Source organism: Nuphar pumila, chromosome 10, assembly GCF_984573655.1.
Source record: "Nuphar pumila chromosome 10, dmNupPumi1.hap1.1, whole genome shotgun sequence".
Lineage (NCBI taxonomy): Eukaryota > Viridiplantae > Streptophyta > Magnoliopsida > Nymphaeales > Nymphaeaceae > Nuphar > Nuphar pumila.
This window is the reverse complement of record NC_143258.1, coordinates 83,468,077-83,488,609: the sequence shown is the minus strand read 5'-3', so window position 1 is coordinate 83,488,609 and position 20,533 is coordinate 83,468,077. Positions and strand designations below refer to the sequence as shown.

The window sequence follows — 20,533 nt, the reverse complement described above, 5'->3', positions numbered from 1 at the left end:
TAGTTTTGGAATTCGTGAGATAAGTATTCGCCACCGGAATCGGATCTTAAAATAGATATGTCATTTTGAAATTGATTTTGAACCTTTTTATGAAAATCTTTAAAGAAAGTAAATACTTCCGATTTATGGTTAAGGAAATAAATCCAAACATACCGAGTAAAGTCATCAATAAACGTAACATAATATGAATAGCCCCCTTTAGACATAACCAGAGAAGGCCCCCAAACATCCGAATGCACCAATTCAAAAGGCCTTGATGAAAGAAAAGTTCTAGTTGGAAATGGAAGACTTCATTTTTCCAAAAATGCAATCTTTGCAATTAATTTCTTTTTCCTTACAAAATTTGTTTCTAAAAGGAAAGAGATACATTTTGGAATAACTTGGATGACCAAGTTTTTTATGCCAAGTTTCCATGGTTTTTTCTTTGACATAAGAACAAAAATAATTTGTAGGGAGATCAAGATGGTCCATATAATAGAGGTCTCCCTTTCTATGGCCTTGCCCAATCCGCTTCTCGGACCGGAGATCCTGCACAAAGCAACCATTAGATGAGAAAGATATTTCACATCCATGGTCGGCAATTTGAGAAACCGAAAATAGGTTTAAATTTAGTTTGGGAACAACTCTTACTTTTGGAACACAAAATTTTTGAGAATCTTTAAAAGAGCCAATACTTGAAATTTTTTAAAAAGTTCCATCGGCCGTAGAGACACAAGAGTCTTTTGAATTGGTGCAAACGTCAATAAGTGCATTTTCATGAGGGGTCATATGAAAAGAAGCTCCGGAGTCAAGGATCCAAGAATACGTACCGGGTGATGATGTTGAGGCAATAGCCGCACCCGATGTGGAGGAAGAAACTTTTAGTATTTGTTGGAGAGCCATAGATATTTGTCCAAGAGTTTCTTTGATGTCATTGTTCTTGCCTTCATCTTCTTTGGTGGTGGTTTCTTCAAGAGAGACCACTTTAGGCTTGAAGGTTCCAATAAGCTTTGGACAAGCGGGTTTAATGTGACCCGGCTCGTTGCATTAATGACAAACAATCATTTTTCTTCCTCCATTGTAGTTTCCTTGTTTCCCAAAATGGGGAGGCTTATAGGTTCTAATATTGTTACCCGGTTTTGATACGGCAAGGACTTCATCAACATGCTTACTCATGCCAAGCCTTGTCTCCTCTTGAGTGATTTTGGCAATAGCATCCTCAATAGGAGGAAAAATAAATCCATGGAGAAGTGAAGATCTCACTTGCTCAAATTCGGGACGTAGCCCAAAAAGGAATTGAAACAATCGCTCTTGTTACATTTGTTTTTGCCTTAAATCAATATCTTTCATAGAAACCCATTTTGGCTCCAAAAGAGCCAATTCATCTCATAGTGGGTTTAGGGCACTATAATAGTCTTGAATGTAGAATCACTTTGCTTGGTGGTTCTAATCTTTTCTTGCAAGAAGTATGCTCTCGCAAGATCCTTTTGGGTATACATACCCTTCATAAAGGACCAAGCCCCATTGACTCTACGAAATTTAGTTATGTTACCACATACCTTAAGCTCAACATTGTTCATAAACCACGCAAGGATTTTTGCGTGATTGCTTTCTCAATCTTCCACTTCTTTTTGATGATTTTCAATGGCCTTGAGGCGAGCATCTCCTTCAAGAGCCTTTTCTTGACCTTCTTCGTCCTTTGTGAGCCTAAGCTTAGGTTCCGGAACGGTACCCATGACAAAACCTCAAAGCTTCTTTCCTTTGAGATTATTTTCCATAGCCGATGCCCACATCATATAATTCTTTCCATTGAGCTTGAAAGATAGGTCAATCTTTGCCTCCATGATGTTACCAAGAAGTGAGAAGATATCCACTAAATATGAGATACACGAACCACACCTTTCCTTCAAGAATCGAGTGGCTCTGATACCATGTAATGAGATATTGCGGAAATATAAAGAGTGCATACAAGCACTTACAACAATGAAAAAGAGACAATATCACAAGTCCACAAAGGGACAATACAAGCACAAGCCTTTAAGAAGACAACAATATAAAAAGCCTCTTATTGAGAAGAGAGAAAGCTCTCAAGAATGAAAAAATATACAAGGGGTTCACCCCTATTTATACAAGAGGGAGAGGACAAAAGGCCTCAAAAGGAGAGCCAAAAGACTCTTCAAACAAACACAGGCCAGGGGTTCACCCCTATTTGTCATGAAGACTCTCTCTCCAACAAACCACATCAAACCTTGCGCTTATATTGTTTTTCGTGAAGACCAGGGAGTTTCAGACATGATTGAATCATGACAATCAGCAGAACGCAGCAGGCTGGGATTGCCAATCCTTTCGTTTCATCAATTTTGTCCTGTTGTCTCGAAGTACACAACAAGCAGAACGTGGGTAACGAGTCTTCAAACAAACACACACACCAGCAAAAAAAATTGGACCGGCACCGGGGGAACCCCCGGACCCCTTTTATATATATATATATATATATACATTTTTTCCCCTGCCGCACCCCCGCACCCGGGTTTTTTGGAAGTGCCGAATCCCCGCACCCGCACCCGCACCCGCACCCGCACCCGCACCCATGTGACATAGGCCAGTGGTTTAAATAGCCTTTTGTGACAATGATACATACATATTTATGTATGTATGTATATATGCATATATGTTTGTACATATGTATGCATTGTTTTATTATCTAACTGTTGCATGAGAGTTCAAAACTCTTTCAGATTAACTTCTGTAATGAGAATTGTGTTTGAAAAAGTTGAAACCGGACATATAAGAACCATAGAATCAGTTTATATATGTTTTGCGAATAGCCTATAAAGGGAATAGCATTTATTCGATAGAAAACGTTATGCATGTTAAAACATGATCTATAACTTGGTCCTGAGATTTTGTGCATGAAACAAGTCAAGCATGTTTAAGCATGATCAGTAACTTGTGGTATGCGGGTGTTATCAATTTTTTTTGTTTGCACAGATTGCAATCTTTTAATATATTTCTATTTTTCAAAGTACTTATTTTTTATTATTTCAAGCTATTGGTTGTAAAAGTTAGTAGATCTGCAAATTTATGTGCTGGAAAAATACATAATGCTGCTTCTGATTAATGTCGATATTAGGGATCAAGATTCTCTGTGCTTTCTTCTCGATTGTTCAGTTTTTAACAGGTTCCATAGTGGAATGGAATTGGTTATCTTAATACTTCTTAAAAATGGATGAAGGGCATCATTGTGCAAAATATTAATGCAGTTATATCATTTTTTAATGACATGCAATGTATTATAGTATGCATGCCATTTAAAAATTTGATTTAGACTTTTTTATTGAGGGCGGGAGGTAGGTAGGGATATATATCAATTATTAATAAAATCGGTTAAGTTATAGACAATTTTCAACTTAAAGAGTGTGTGTATAACTGTATATGAGTGTGTCCTTTTCGTGAGAATGCACCATTCTTTAGTATGTTATTAATGTCCCTAAAATTTTGATTAACGTCTGGTGGCTAGTCTTTATGTCATCATCATCATCATCATCTTTGAGCCATCCATCGATTCATTTTCACTAAGAAGGCTTCGTCAAGAACCTGCATGCCTTTTTGGTTGGTTTGGTTCCCATCAATGTTGTTTCCTAGTTGCTTTGTTTATAACTGGTTGCTGTAATCAGTTGATGCACCAGTAGGTTTATCTTTCTATTGATCATCTTAATTTAACTTTTCACTCCACCATCATTTTTTTGGGGGAGATTAAATTAATAGTGCTGACTTGTTCGTTAGGTTGTGTACTTTTATTGGTTTCTCATCTGTTGGTTTTACTCTAGGAAACTATGAATTCCGTTCATACTTCGAGTGCTTCCTGAATTTTTTTTGGAAACAAATTGTTTGTTATGGTTATTATCTGATTTTTTTTTGTAGGCAGAAGAGAGAAAAATGTTAAAGGAATATGTCAAATATTGGAGAAAAAAGATGGTATTTTTCGACAAAATATGATGGGGAAGAGGGTTAACTTTGCCTGTCGTTCTGTCATATCTCCTGATCCTTATCTAGCTGTCAATGAGATTGGCATTCCTCCATACTTTGCTGTGAGATTGACATACCCTGAGGTGAGCATGCTTGCTGATTTTACTGAAAAAAGCATATGCAGAATTTTTGCCTTTCATATGCTTTTATTCTTATATGTAGATAGGCGTATTCTTATCTTCTTTCTCTTTGTATTTCTTTGTTGCTATTGATCTCTCTGTTTCTTCATGAGTTGTGTGCATGTAATGTGATATGACCTCCTTATAATGCTTTACAAACAAGAATTGCAAATCTGCTTTCCTGAACTTATTGGTTCTTAATATGCTACACAAGCTGGACAAATAGGTGATTGTTTTGAGATTGTTATTCGAGTTGATCAAGAGAAATTTCAGCTATGTTACGGAATTCACTTTTATCAAACTGGTTGATTGTCCAACTTTAGCTATTTCAGATCTAATAGAGGATTCTAAATCTCAAAGGTTTTTTTCTTGCTGCTTATATGTTTTGAGTCCATGTCTTGATGGTTGGTAATAAGAGGTGCAGTTTTGGATGGATCCTTTTAAGGAGAATATGTGATCAATGTATTTGCTTAGTAGAAAACTGACGGGGAAGGAAAAATCTGATGGAATATGACTGATGGCCTGAGGCTGCTTCAGATTGGTGGCTTTCAAATCCTTAAGCAACAAATATGATACTGTTCTTGCTGATCACATACTAATGGCTTACTTTAATGACTACTTGGTTCTTAATTCTTTGTGGTGTTTCCTACACTACAAGGAATTTAAATGTAGTGTCAGTAGTTACCTTTAATTTTATGTTGGATATTTTATTTTCAGAGTAGGATGTTTTCAAAGATAGAGAATTTTTATGGAAGATTAATGCGAAAGTGCTCTTCAATTCCAGATTTTTGAAGGTGGAGAGAATTTCTGTTATTTTGTATGCACAGACAAGCAGCTTCATGCCAGCTGATTATTTATGTATTTGATGATCTGTTGCTTTCCTTTTCAAGTTTCAGAAGCTTATTCTTTTTCATTGAAATTATAGGTTTCTTATCCCTTGAAAGGAAAATCCCCCGTAGTAGAGTTTATGTTTGAGAGGATGTCTTAGTCCCTTAGCATGATTAGTACCAGACACTTATCAGGCATATTTTTTGGCATTATTTAACAATTAAAGATCAGTGTCATCTAACCTAGCAAGGAAAATATAACTGATGATTGAAGTTATAAAAAGATGCTTTAATCAACACACAGCTGAAGAATTTCTTCATTAATAAGTAGATTCATGTGCCAATATCACTGTATTCTAGTGACGTGCATATTCCTTATTTATTTAAATGTATGTATACAGACATATGTATATAGGAAACTATATATTAAACTGATTGTGTGGTACTTTGTGTGCTATTTATTAAAATTCCTGCAGAAAGTTGCTCCATGGAATGCAGATCGTTTGAGGCAAGCTATTCTCAATGGACCTTATGTTTATCCTGGTGCAATCCGTGTTGAAGATGAGCAAGGTGTTACCCACTTGGATCGTCCTGCTACACGTCGAGCAATTGCCAAAAAGTTGTGCTCATCCTCTGCGATATCTGGGCAGCATTGTGATATAGGATTTGAAGGGAAGATTGTGCATCGGCATTTGCAGGATGGAGATATTCTTCTTGTCAATCGGCAGGTAAGGTACCACGTTCTTATTTAGGAATCTGTTTGTCTTTTTCTACTACAGTAAAACTGTTCTATCATATTCTATTTGTTATTCTGTTTCTAATTTGCTGTCACCTTTTGTGACGGTTGACCTTTTTTGGTCTAATATAGTCTGTCTAGATACTGAGATACATTTTAAATTTGTTCAACAAATTGCTCATTTTATGTGTATATATCTCCTTTCCAGTTTTTAGGGAATGGCAATTTCATTAATCAGTAATCTTGGTTGTGTTTTCAAAACAATGTTTTGAACAGGAACATGACTTGGGCCAATTACGATATACAGGTTAACATTAAATGGAAATGTTTATATACATATTCACACCTTTAAAATCACCTAGAAAAATTATATATATATATATATATTATATATACATTTTATAACTAGTTGAACACCTTCTTTCTTGTCTTTATATATCTATGGCATGCATGCATGTATAGCTGTTTCCATGCATCTAATTTTTCAAGGCTTGATGTTTCTGATGATTGATACCATGTCCAACACTCTCTCTTATATCAGTGTCCTGGTAACATTGACGACAAAGTTTTTGTTAAGAGGAGTCAGTTGCTTTAGAATTATTTTATTCTTAAGACTGCATATGGTATTTTATTAATAATGAATGACCCAGCTGTAATTTTTATTCCTAACTAATCTCTATTTAAACAAAAGCGAGATTAGACCTAATAAGAAATATACCTCCTTCCTTCTCCTCTCTCTCTCTCTCTCTCGTTTCTTCTCTCTATTCTATTCTTTTATCCTTTTTTGGCTGATTACATGGTATCAGAGCTTTCGACCTTGGGAGTCTGATTTCGGGGTGTTGAGCCAGAGCTCACGTGAAGGGCATCAGATCAGAGGTTCGTTTTTTTTAAGTGTGGGGCAGATCTGATAACAGATATGTAGTCTGACAATAGTCATGACTTAGATCTGAAATCAGATCTAAATGTCGTGATAATGTCCTTTGTGCTTGTCGACCAGAGCTGGTGATTACAGGTCTGGGTGTTGCGATGAGGTCGTGCAGTGGGTGAAGATCAGATCTGGCAGTCGCTGATCTGCATATTGTGGTGCAGACCCAAACAGGAAATCAGATCTGATCGTAAGTTTCTGTGTCGTTTGTGGGTGCCAAAAAAAGAAGAATCAGATCTGATTATTTAGTGGATCGTGGGAGTAGATTTGAACAGTGCTATTGCTGGTAGTCGACCAGACTTACAAACTGTGATAGTTTTCTTTTTTGGGGCACGTGGAAGCCTATTTTTCAGACATTGTAGCAGCAATATTGGTTGGGAATACTTAGTTTTTTTTGTTCATCATGGGTGACGTTCCAAAATCTGATCACAAGGCTGAACCGATTGGGGAATATAAGGCCTTCGCCAATCCCTTCTCATATGGGTCATCCGTGAAATTAAACGAAACGAATTATGCAAGGTCATCCCGAACTTTTATGACGTCGGTGTCTGGACATCGTAGAAAACACATTTTGTTGGAATCTGAACCAAAAGAGAAAACATCAACATCTTTTGGATGTAGCTCACACCCTTATGATACAATCCAATGTTCCTGCCTCATTTTGGGGTGATGCAGTTGTTACAACCTGTTATTTAATTAATCTGCATACCTTCTGACACTCTTCCTCGACCTCAAACCCTGGAGGTTGTTGCATGTAGACTGTCTCAGACAGATTTTCTTATAAGAAGACATTTTTCACGTCTAGCTGATTCAGATTCCATCCATAATGGACCTCCACAGAGATAACAAGGCGAATGGTCTCCATCCGTGCTACTTGAGAGAATGTCTCAAAGAAGTCAACTCCATATGTCTGAGTATAACCTTTTGCTACTAATCTGGTTTTGTACCACTCAACTGAGCCATCTGAATTATACTTAATGGTATATACCCATTTGCTGCCAACAATATCAACATCAGATGGAGGGTTGACTAGGTCCCAAGTCTGTCGAGAAAGAAGCACATCCATCTTCTCATGAGGTAAGTGCTTCTGACAACATTGAAATTCCTGTTGATGATGACAAACCAATTGTTGTGCGAAAAGGGAAAAGACAATGTACTTTGACCCTATTTCTAATTTTGTCTCATATGTCAGAATTGGTGATTAGATGAAAAAGTTTATTTTAGCTTTATCTGCGACAACTATTCCTCTTAGTCCTCAGAAAGCACTTCTCGATAACAGATGAAAGCAGGCTATGCAAGATGAAATGGATGCGCTTCTTTCTCAACAGATTTGGGACCTAGTCGACCCTCCATCTGATGTTGATATTGTTGGCACCAAATGGGTATATACCATTAAGTATAATTCAGATGGCTCAGTTGAGCGGTACAAAGCCAGATTAGTAGCAAAAGGTTATACTTAGACATATGGAGTTGACTTCTTTGAGACATTCTCTCCAGTAGCACGGATGATGACCATTCGCCTTGTTATCTCTGTGGCCGTCCATTATAAATGGAACCTGAATCAGCTAGACGTGAAGAATGCCTTCCTATATGGAAATCTATCTGAGACAGTCTACATGCAACAACCTCCAGGATTTGAGGTCGAGGGGGAGTGTCAGAAGGTATGCAGATTAAGAAAGGCTATATATGGTCTAAAGTAGAGTCCTCATGCGTGGTTTCAAAAATTGTTTGAAGTCATGTCAGAGTTTGACTTTGGCAGGTCAGCGTCAGACCACTAATTATTTATTAAGAAAACTAATTTAGGTAGAGTGGTTATGGTGGTATATGTGGATGATATCATACTCATAGGAAGTAGTATGAAGGATATTGCAGATACGAAGGTTCATCTTCAAAAATACTTTGTTATGAAAGACCTTGGTCCTCTTCGATACTTTTTGGGCATAGAAGTTACCAGGAGCCGTGAAGACTTGGTCTTGTCTCAACGGAAGTATGTCCTTGATTTACTAAAAGAGACAAGAATGTTGGGAGCTAAACCAGCAAGCATCCCAATGGATCCTAAAGTCTATCTAATGGATGAGAAGTCAGAGCCTGTTGATAGCAAAAGTTATCACTCGTTGGTAGGGAAGTTGCTATATGTGACTGTGACCGGGCCTGATGTTGCCCGTAGGCAAGGTTAGTCAGTTCATGGACAAACCGACAAAGGCACACTGGAATGCTACAATGATGATACTTAGATACTTGAAAGCTTCTCCCGGGAAAGGATTGTTGTTCAAGCGAGGGGCTTCTTTGGATATAGTTGCCTATTCTGATGCTGATTATACAGGATCTGTAGAAGATAGGAAGTCTACTACAGGATTCTGTGTATTTGTGGGAGGTAATTTAATTACCTGGAGGAGTAAAAAGCAGACTGTTGTTGCAAGGTCTAGTGCTGAATCAGAGTATAGGGCTATGGCCCAAACAACAACTGAATTAATGTGGGTTCGAACGGTGCTGACCGATCTTCAAGTAAAGGTTCCATCTCCTATGCTGATGATGTGTGATAACAAAGCAACCACATATATAGCCAATAATCCTGTTTTTCATGAAAGGACAAAACACATTGAAGTTGACTGCCACTATATATGAGATATGGTTCAAACTGGACATATCTCTACCGAGCATGTGTCCTCGGAGGAACAAGTTGCAGATATTTTTACGAAGCCTCTTGCTGGTTCAAGTTTTTCTAGATGTTGCTGCAAGCTGAGCATGATCGATATTTATGCTTCAGCTTGAGGGGGAGTGTTAAGAGGAGTCGGTTGCTTTAGAATTATTTTATTCTTAAGACTGCATATGGTATTTTATTAATAATGAAGGACCCAGCTGTAATTTTTATTCCTAACTAATCTCTATTTAAACAAAAGAGAGATTAGACCTAATAAGAAATATACGTCCTTCCTTCTCCTCTCTCTCTCTCTCGTTTCTTCTCTCTGTTCTATTCTTTTATCCTTTTTTGGCTGATTACAATTTTTATTGGATTGATTCCAAGAGGTTGTACAATTAGATGAGAGCAATTGTGGCAAAATGAAAGACTTAAAATTAGAAAGCTTGCTGAATGGCTAGGGGGCACAACATGCCAAGCAGTTGATTGTAACTTATCTTCTCCAGCTGTGATATTTACTTTGTGGCATTTTTATAGTGTCCTTTGTCTAATATTTCACCCATGAGTTGCACTATGAGGGAAGCTATCTCACATAGGTGGGTGCGGAGGGTGCGACACAGCAATTTAAAAAAAAAGCATCGGGTGAAAGGTATTGGATTTATATATATATATATATATATATATATATATATATATATATATATATATATATACTACTTTTCTGGCCTACCGCCAATCTACCGGGCTTTTGAAGGTTTTTTTTACATATATTTCTTAAATCTGACCGTACATATGTATTCTACACCCTTGATTTTATAGGAATCGACCTTTGGATCGTTTAATTCTGACTGACAGATAGGTTTTTATAAGATATAAAATTGACAATCCAAATATTTCATAAATATTAAAGGGTTAAAAAATCATGTTTTTCATTGAAAAAACATGATCCAAGTGTCATTTCCTAGCAAATCGACCATGCTGAACACATGCAGGATCAGATTTGCAAAAAAACCCCGAAAACACCCATTCAGTCACGGTAGGCCAGAAAAGTGGTAGGCAGCTGTCACTTTTTCCATATATATTATATATGATTGGGCGTATTGATAGACGGCCAATCGTCGGACTCGCCCAACCTGCCGGATGTTTTTTTTTTGCGTTTTTTGACTTTTAGCGGCGGGCATGGACCGCCGCTAAAGAGCTGGCAGAAAATGTCCCTTTTAGCAGCAGTCAAGAACTGCTAAAAGTTGTTATCAGCGGCGGGTGCGCGTCCAATAACCGTGGATGACATAAGTCGTCCACTGTTATGCCCATCTTTTCTCTCTCTCTCTCTCTCTTTATCTATCCATCTCTCTCTCTCTCTCTCTCTATATATATATATATATATATATATATATATATATAGAGAGAGAGAGAGAGAGAGAGAGAGTTGATTAGGGTTAACCGAATCCACTTACTGACTTAAATGGACCTCAGTGTGGTTGACTTCACTTGGCACAAGGGAAGCCATGTCCAAGTGTTGCATCCACATTGGTACAGGTGCGACACGGGTGCGTTGCACAATCAGAAGTGTCCATGTTACATAGGTGGGAAGTAAGAACATTTTTTGAGTTTAACTGTCTTTTAAGCAGAATATTTTTTGAATTCAGTCTCTTTCAGGCTGTGTGCTTGACATATTGGCTACTGCTAATACCTAACTAGAAAAGCTTCCTCAAACTATTTTTTTTGCTAAGCCAAGGGAAACCCCCTCACCACCAACTGTACATTGGAAGGTCTCCTGTTGGTAAAACCCTTGAGGTCCCCCCTGCCTGCCGGGGAGTACACCCAGCTTTGATCTTGTATTAAGATACACCACCGGGTGGTTTCAAACTTGCGACATCCCTTCTGCTTTGTGACATAGTCATCCCTATCAGATGTGCGGATCTCTCGTGTTCCTAGAACTTATAATGGAGTTGAGCAATCAGCTAAAACAATTACAGAAGGCTATAATATCAGTAATCTGTTTTGTCTTTGACTTGTGAAATCAGTGGGAATGATCTCTTGAAATGAAAATCTACCACTCGTGCGTATTTCTTGTTTGGCTTGTGGCAAACCATAGGTACGAAGATAGCTTCACCCTTGTTTCAGATTTTAATCTGCTTCACACGCTTTTAAGAGCTTTCTCCCTAGCAGAGGTGGGAGCTGCAATGTTTGGCAAAGCTTTCCTAGTCCATCCCACCCCACCAACTCTGGACACCACCAGATCATCCTCTCCAACCCATTGACAAAAAAAGAGAAAGTGGAAAGGGAAAAGAGTACTGAAGAACATTATTCTTCTTGACAGCCAAGTTTATGTTGGTGCCTTTTCTTTTTGTTTTTGAATTTCAAATATTGATGAAGTATGGATTTCGTCTTTTCATTGCCAGCCAACTCTTCACAAGCCAAGTATGATGGCCCATGTTGCTCGTGTTTTGAAAGGGGAGAAAACACTGCGCATGCATTACGCAAACTGCAGGTTTGAGCTTCTTTTTATGTATACAGCTTAACAATACCCATTTTGGTTCCTGAATTATATATTTTTGTCTATGCAGTGCATATAATGCTGATTTTGATGGTGATGAAATGAATGTCCACTTTCCACAAGATGAAATTGCTCGTGCTGAAGCATATAACATTGTAAATGCAAATGAGCAATACATTGTTCCAACAAAGGGTGAACCTATTCGCGGTTTAATTCAGGTTTTATTTTTTTATACCATCTCCTAGATGGTTTTCTGTTATCTTTATTTTTTTTATGTGACTACATCATGTATACCACTAGTTTCTTGATATTTGTTTGCTTTACCTCAGGATCATATCGCGAGTTCTGTACTCCTCACAAAGAAAGACACATTCTTAACGAGGGAAGAGTATCACCATCTCCTATATAGTGCTTGTGCATTTGCTGCTGCTCCTGTTTATCGAGGAGAAAGTAATCAAAAGTTCTGTACAATAAATTCCGAGGGGGATATTCATCCTATTCTCCCTACAATATGGAAGCCATATCCATTATGGACTGGAAAACAGGTTTAGATATGATCATGTTATGGAAAGCACTGAACGCATTTCATTCCTAGTATTTTCTCATACTTCATAGTCAATCCATTTCTTTCGATACACTTCTTGAGTCAGTGCTTCTCATTACATTCCTTTTTCCTTCTCCCCTCTAAGGGCATCTGTTTTATGTAGTTGGACTTGCTAGTTAAGCATTGACCTCTTCTATCTGTTGTTTGTTTAGGTTATAACAACGATCCTGAATCATGTTACCTTTGGGCAGCCACCAGTTACTGTGGAAAATGAAGCAAAGATCCCTGATTATAATATTATCCCAAAAGGTTGTGAGGGAGATGCAAACACTTTGCACCGTAAGTGTCTGATCAGCAAGAATGAATTCCTTTACGGGGTTATTGACAAAGCTCAATATGGCAAATATGGCCTCGTTCATGTAGTCCAGGAACTTTATGGTGCGAATACTGCAGGACTTTTACTGTCCATCTTCAGTCGGCTATTTACTGTACACTTGCAGGTTTTGAGAATTTCTTATTGCCTTATATGCTGACCTTTGTGATACATATTCTAATCTTTTAGTGACTTGCAAATGATCCTGAAAGTAATGCCAGTTGGGTTTCAGATGCATGGGTTCACCTGTGGACTTGACGATCTTCTTCTGGTTCGGGAGGCAGAGCTTTCAAGGGTTGGAAGTATAAATAAATGTGAGGGTATTGGGGAATCAGTTCATTCTAAGTTCATTGGCGTGAAGGATGGTAAATTGGGTGAGTAACCTTCTTTTCATCCTGCGCTACAATTTTTGATACATTTTATGTTTGTTTGTCTTATTGGTTTTGCAAGTAGTCAATAGCATGCTTGTGATGCCAATCTATTCTCATATTGTGCTTTATTGTGAATTTATTAATTTAAAGTTTCCTAATCGATTAGTATGGATTACTTTTGATGTTCTAGACATAAATGATTTCTTGTCTAGACTTATTTGCACGTCTTTTATATCCACAAACAACTTTTATTGTGTTTTATTTTGCATTAAATTTACATTTTTGTGGGTATGACAATTAATGATTGATAAAAGATTTGAGAAAGCAAATTTAAAATTGGAAATGTTAAAGAGTAGTAAGTTATTATGTATCATTACCAAATTTAAATTTCTTTTGTTTCTGTAACAAATGCATGGAAAAACTATGTTGTTGTCTCTTACTCATGCCTGCACACATATATGTAGGCATACATCTATGTAACACCTGTGTCTGCGCATGTGCGTGTGTGCACACACTTGTGCAATAAGGTACTCAAGGACTTGGTATAAACTTTGGTTGTGTTGAAGTGGGTCTGTGTGCGTGTATAGCATACTAGAAAGAGGCAGGATTGGAAGATTCAGGTTTCCATCCCATTTATGACAATGAGGGATTGAAGGGCTCATTATGAACTTGACTGGGCTTTGCTCAATTGGACACACTATGATTACAGGAGGTTAATCTTTTTCCATTGGATGGTAAAAGACTTCAAGAGTTTGAAATTTACGCAGGGACTGGGGAAGGCTTATGCCTCAGGTCATGCCTGTTCATGTCTTGAGACTCAACTTCTTTAAGGATGGTGATTTGGGATAATGCTAACACTGTCCAGCTTCGTGGTAACATCTAATAGACAAGTGATATAGTTCACCCTACCTTTGAGTGGCAGATTGGTAAAATACTTGTACGATGTTAGGTGGTATATTTAGTCACATTTGGGTCATCCTTTAATAGTGTCATATTGTAATTCATATGCAAATAAATTATGATTATCATTAACCCTTTTACGTTGTATTATAAATGAAATACCCATGCAGCTGTGAGAAAGAGATGTGGGAAGTGGAAGCAAGAAACGAGGGGTTCATAAGTACATATGATGCGGGAAGAGACGGGTTAATAGAAAACATTTGAGAAGTAAATTATGATTTTTTTAGAATTGCACAAAAATTTAAGAAATTATAGAAGATAGAGTCATTTAAGGTTTGTTCTTCAATCTAATTAAATTAAGTCAACTATGATAGTGTTCTTATAGGAACCACAACTCATTAATTATGCAAATATTGTAATGAAAAAACAAGTGCACAAGGACAATGCCACTAAGGGCTACAAAGCCTACAATGTGTGCACACACCCAAAATCCTCTAATGGGAAAAATACAATAAGCCACAAAGGGCTAATACATCACACTCACAATAGGAGAAAGATAGCACAATAAAAAATAAGTAGAATTTGTATTCAAAATGCTTAAGAAAAACATTAACAAGTGGGGGGCTGAAACCCTCTTTAAATAAGCTACTAGGCAGCTCAATAGAGCGGTTGGGGCTCCCCAATTGCTATAATTATAGCCGTTGGGAGATCCCCATCAGCTCTATTGGCTGTTTACAAAAATGCCCTTTCACATTAGGGAAAGGGACATCACACAAAATATAGAAATAAAGAAAAATCATCATGCTAACCCTAATGGGCAGCTCCTAGAGAGAAAATGACGAAAATGCCTCTGGTGGGCATTACTAATTTACAATAATAGGAACATAATTCTAATGTCATGACATCTACCCAATGTTAATGTTGTTTGGCTTCATGAAAATTTAATGTTTTATGATAGACATGAATCAATATCAAACTAGCCCTATATCTTGTTGAAAAAAAATCATAGGACACAAATCTTTTAACTAGATTTTCTTCTAAAGGCATATTTTGGAAATAGGTTTCAAAAACATTTTGAAGACTACTTTCACCATCTCGCCAGGGATATACACACGAACTTCATTGAAGTTCTCATCAAGGGAATTATCCCTATCGATATCAAAAGAGATACTCTCATCACTACATTTAATATTATTGGAATTAATAGAAACATCATAATTGTTCCTAGGTAATAGCTTAAAGAGAAAAGAGTAGTCGTTTTCCTCCTTAGGTTTATTGTGTTCAAACCCATTTTGATCTTCCAAAAAAATCATGTTTCTTGAAATATATATCCCATTTTTACAACCATAACATTTATACCCCTTGTGATTTTTTCTATAACTTATGAAAGTACATTCAAGAGCTTTAGGAAAAAGTTTATCCAACAAAACATATACACCTAAAGACTCTTAATCTTTTGAAATCCGGAGATATTTTGAATAATTTTTTGAAAGGTGAAATATTTTTTTAAAGAAGATCAAGACATTCTATTGATAAAATATATAGATGTAAGAGCGACTTCGGCCTAAAAACTTTTGTTGACATTTTTTAAAATAAGAAAGTACTAGTTATTTTAATAATATGCCTATGTTTTTTTTTGCAAGTTCATTTTGTTGGAGAGTTTTTGGGCTAGATCTTTGGTGAATAATCTTATTTTTTTAAATAATGTTTCAATTCATTTGACATATATTCACCGCTCGAATCATATCTAAAAATAGATATGTTGATTTGAAATTCATTTTTGATAAAGTTATAAAATTCTTAAATATGAAAAAAACATTGGATTTGAACCTAACAAAGTACAACCAAGTATATCTAAGAAAAGCCTCCTTTTGACATGATGGAGCTGGTTCCCATACATTCGAATGCACCAACTCATTGGGTCTTTCTGAAACAAAGTTACTATTTGGAAAATGAGAAGAATTGGGTTTTCCACGAATACAATCATTGCAAATAAGTTCCTTTTCATTATATTTTTTTCCAAAAAAAGAAATATAAAATTTAGAGGCACTTGGATGACCAAGTCCTTTGTGCCAAGTGATAACATCCTTGAATTGGACATGAGTACAAAAAGATTTTAAGGGTAAAAACAAAAAATCTTATCTCTTATAGCCTTGCCCAATCAGCTTCCCAGATTGGAGATCCTGCATAGAGCAATCCGTAGGTGAAAAAGAGACTCTACAACCATGATCAAATATTTGAGAAACCCCAAAAAAATTTAAATTTAGTTTAGAATGATTCTAATTTTTAAAACAAAAAATTCTTTTGATTTGTTTAATTTTTTAAAGATTTTCAATACCTTTAACATCTAAGGATGTACAATCAATGGTAGAAACAAAAGATTTAAAAAAATTGGTGCTTTGTTCTGATCGAAGAGAGATATAAAAAGAAACACCTGAATCAAGTATCCAAGAAGATATACCAGAAGGTGATGAGACTGTAGCTTTAAAAGTGGATGGAATAAAAGAGTGATTCTTCATAAATTGTTGGAGAGTTTTCGTAAGTTGAGCAATGAAGTCTTTGATGTCTCCATTCCTCTTTGATTCTTCATTTGCTTTGAATGACTTTTCTCCAATTGAAGCTACTTTCCTTTTAAGCTTAGGACAATCAAGCTTGATATGTCTCAGCTCTTTATAAAAGTGACATATAATCTTTCTCCCTCAACTATAGTTATTTCTCCCAAAATGAGGCGGCTTATATGCTTTCATGTTCCCTGATATAGATGCCGCATTTTCTTCATCAACTTCCTTGTTCATGGATAGACGAGTCTTCTCTTGGCATAACTCAACAAGTGCTTCATTAAGAGGAGGAATGAAAGTTCTATGGAGTAAGGATCTTCTCAATTGTTCAAACTCTAGACGAAGGCGATGTAGAAAGCTAAAGAAGTTTTCTCTCTCAATTTGGTGTTTTCTCATTTCAATGGTTCATCCTTCCCATCAGGGTTCAAGAGGAGCAAATTCATCCCATAACCGGGATAAGATACTATAGTAATCACATATACACTTATCACCTTGCCTCGTAGATCTAATTTTTCTTGTAAAAAGAAATGCCTAGCAACGTCTTTTTGTGTATACATACCTGTCATGAATATCCATGCTTTGTTGGCCTTTCTAAACTTTGCAAGATTAACACATATCTTTGAGTTAATATTGCTCATAAACCATGCTAGTATTTTATCATGCTTACTTTCCCAATCCTTCATTTTAGATTGATAATCTTGTATAGCTTTTTCTTTCTCCTCTTCATTTAGAACCTTTTCTAGTCATCCTTAGTGAGCTTTAATTGTGCTTCAGGAATCGAACCACTAATGTATCCCTAAAGTTTCTTTCCCTCGTAACGGCTGCCCACATTATGTAGTTGTTTCCATTCAACTTGAAGGATAGATCTATCTTAGCATCTTTGTTGGCCATGATGAAGGAGAAAAGAGAGAAAAAGAAGAAAAAAATGTGTTTTGAAGATCACGTCTTTCACAACTACGTACAAACAATAAGGCCCAAGGGTGAGGACACACACATGTGCGCAAGAACAATGCCGGTAAAGGCTACAATGTGTGCACACATTCAAAAGCCTCTAAACGGCAAAATACAATAAGCCACAAATGGCTAATACGTCACACTCACAATAGGAACAAGAGAGCACAATAAAAAATTAATAGAATTTGTATTCAAAATACTTAAGAAAAGCATTAATAAGAGAGGGACTAAAACCCTCTTTAAATGGGCTACAAGGTAGCTCAATAAAGCTGTTGAGGCTCTCCAACGGCTATAATAAAGTTGTTGGGAGATCCCCAACAGTTCTATTCAGTGTTGTGAGAGGCGTACGCCTCAGTACCTTTAGCGTACGCCTCAGAGGCGAGGCGCACGCTCAAGGTACTGAGGCGTTGCTGTGATGAGCAAATTGCCCCTCATCAACCTCCAGAATCCCCTCCTTCATCCCCAAGTCTTCCTCCTCCGCCGGATTCGTTGGCTGTGCTAACCCCAAGTACCGGTGGATCCACCGCCACGTGCCGGTGGATCCACCGCCACGTGCCGGCCAATTGCTCCTCCTCCGCTCCCTGTCCCCCGTACATCCTTCTGTCCAGCTCCGGCATCACCGGCGGCGGCCTCCTCCTCTCCGATACGCTGTCGCTGTCGGGGAAGCCCCCGGTGGCGAACTTCGCCGTTGGCTGCTCAGTCTTCTCCGACCACCGGACGACCGACATAGCTGGTTTCGGACGTGGCCCCTCCCTCGCTTCCGTACCAGCTGGGCGCGTGGTCCTTCTCCTACTGCCTCCCCTCCCACTGCTTCGCTTCCATACCAGTTGTGAGAGGCGTACGCCTCAGAGGCGAAGCGCAGGCTCAACGCCTCGCTTCGCCTCATCGCATTTAACAACCTTGGTTCTATTGGCTGTTTACAAAAATGCCCTTTCACTAATGTGAAAGGGACACCAAACAGAAAAATAAGAAATAAAGAAAGATTACAATGCTTCCCCGAAGCTCCTATTACATATGGAGAAAATGATGAAAATGCCCTTGGTGAGCATTACTAATTTACAATCATAAGAACATAATATATATATATATATATATATATATATATATATATATATATATATATATATATATATATATATATATATAAAGGAAACTGAAATATGTTTACCAACCAAATATGTTTGCTGGTATGAATCTAGATTTTCATAGATTTTTTTTGCAAATCTAACCCTGCAGATGCATTCGACATGGTCCATTTGCTAGGAATAGACTCTTGGATCATCGTAATCGGATCAAGAAATGCGATTTTTTATGCTTGAATATTTATGAAAACTCTAAGTTGTTGATTTTTATCCCTTAAAAGATCCTTCTTCTATATCGTAATTGGTTGATCCAAGAGTCTATTTCTATAAAATCAAGCCTCTAGATCACATTCGTACCGTGAATTTTTTGAAAAAAAGTAAAAAAAAACCTATGAAAATCTTGGTTCATACCAGAGTTACCGGAAACGTCCATGGGATAGGGGAAGCGCGCTTCCTCGAGACGCGCTTCGGAAGCGCGAAATGCGACGCTTCTGAAACGCGTGGGGAAGCGCATGTTTCATTAAGGAAGTGTGTCCCCCTTTAAAGGGAAGCGCGTCCCAACCATGGATTGTGCACACACATTGAAATTCTTGTGGCTAAGGGCTTCCCAACCAATGGCTGTTTTCTTCTTCCCTCTTTATTTTTCTTTTACATCTATAACCTATATGATGTGAAAGCTAAGAAAGTCGTTAAAGGTTTAGTATTCCCTTGCATATCCTATTACTCATTCTTCTTCTTTTCTTATTTCTTTTTCTTAATCCTCTTTGATTCTTTCTTCCCTTCATACTCTTTCCTCTTCTCTTTTGGCTTTTCTTTTCCACTTTTCCTTCTTCTCTCCTCTCCTTTTCTTATTGGCGAATTGTTAGATCTGCTTGAATCTAACTCATATTAGACACCTTTCCTCCGTTCCTTTAATTCTTTCATTAAAAGCCTTTTCATAAGTGCTGATTGGACATATCTTCTGGGATCTTCATTATACTTTGCAAATATCGTTTTCAGCCTATGTCACATGGGCGCGGGTGCGGGGGTGCGGCACTTTCAAAAAACTTGGGTGCGGGGTTGTGGCAATATATATATATATATATATATATATATATATATATATAATTTTTAAGTTTTAACAGTTAACAACATTAACACTAATGAAATAAAAAACAATTATCATAATATCATCAAATCAATTCATCATCATGCATGCAATAAATCAAATTAACAATATACAATTCTATTCTACATCATTAAAACCAACACCACAATTATAAAAACAATCAAATAAGTAAAGCAGAAAAGAAGTAAATTATATAGTATACTAACAAAAGAAACAAAAAATGCATAATTACATACGACAACTGAAAACAAAGATATGTGAGAAATAGAAAAGAGTAAAAACCATATTGAGTGCAAACTTCAAAGCAATAAAAGTCAGTTTTAACAGGCATTACCAAGGCTAATATCAAAAAATGTGAATCAATTGGACAAATTCACATTCATTTTGAATTTTCAATGCACATTCAAGACTACAAATCTGCAACAATAATATAAAAACATAGAATGAAACATGCACTATTGCATTATCTTTTAAGCATATTCACAATAAACAAACTTTCAATATTGCATTCAGATGACAGAGAATGGACGAACAAAATTTTAGATGTGTCTCAACATGATTGAAAGAACAATAATTAGATTTGCAAAAAAATATTTTTTTTAAATCAAACCGTTCACTAGGAAGGACATATGATCATTGTCAAACATTAGAGGACGTCAAAACTGAACTCCACAGAGAATTAGTTTGACGCCAAGTACTAGGGAAATAATAACACTTACAGGAATCTAATAAAAAATATTTTATTTCAAGGAAAACGTCTACATAGATTGTGTATACACAATTTTTTTCTACTTAACGATCAATGTTAATAACCCAATAGCCAACAACAAAATCACATAAATCAGTCATAAAAAAATCAAATAACAGTGCTAGAAAATGCAGAGTTCAGCCTC

At 36.9% G+C, this 20,533-nt stretch overlaps 1 protein-coding gene across 1 annotated transcript in view; it reads left to right on the top strand.

Moving 5' to 3' along the window:
• NRPA1 (nuclear RNA polymerase A1) overlaps positions 1 to 20,533 on the top strand; it is a 101,005-nt gene that overhangs the window by 54,503 nt on the left and 25,969 nt on the right. The window contains exons 8-14 of the mRNA XM_090019174.1: positions 3,904 to 4,091; positions 5,431 to 5,682; positions 11,656 to 11,744; positions 11,821 to 11,968; positions 12,080 to 12,295; positions 12,507 to 12,794; positions 12,900 to 13,041. Coding sequence (XP_089875300.1) covers positions 3,904 to 4,091; positions 5,431 to 5,682; positions 11,656 to 11,744; positions 11,821 to 11,968; positions 12,080 to 12,295; positions 12,507 to 12,794; positions 12,900 to 13,041 — 1,323 coding nt within the window. The remainder of the gene's footprint in view (positions 1 to 3,903; positions 4,092 to 5,430; positions 5,683 to 11,655; positions 11,745 to 11,820; positions 11,969 to 12,079; positions 12,296 to 12,506; positions 12,795 to 12,899; positions 13,042 to 20,533) is intronic.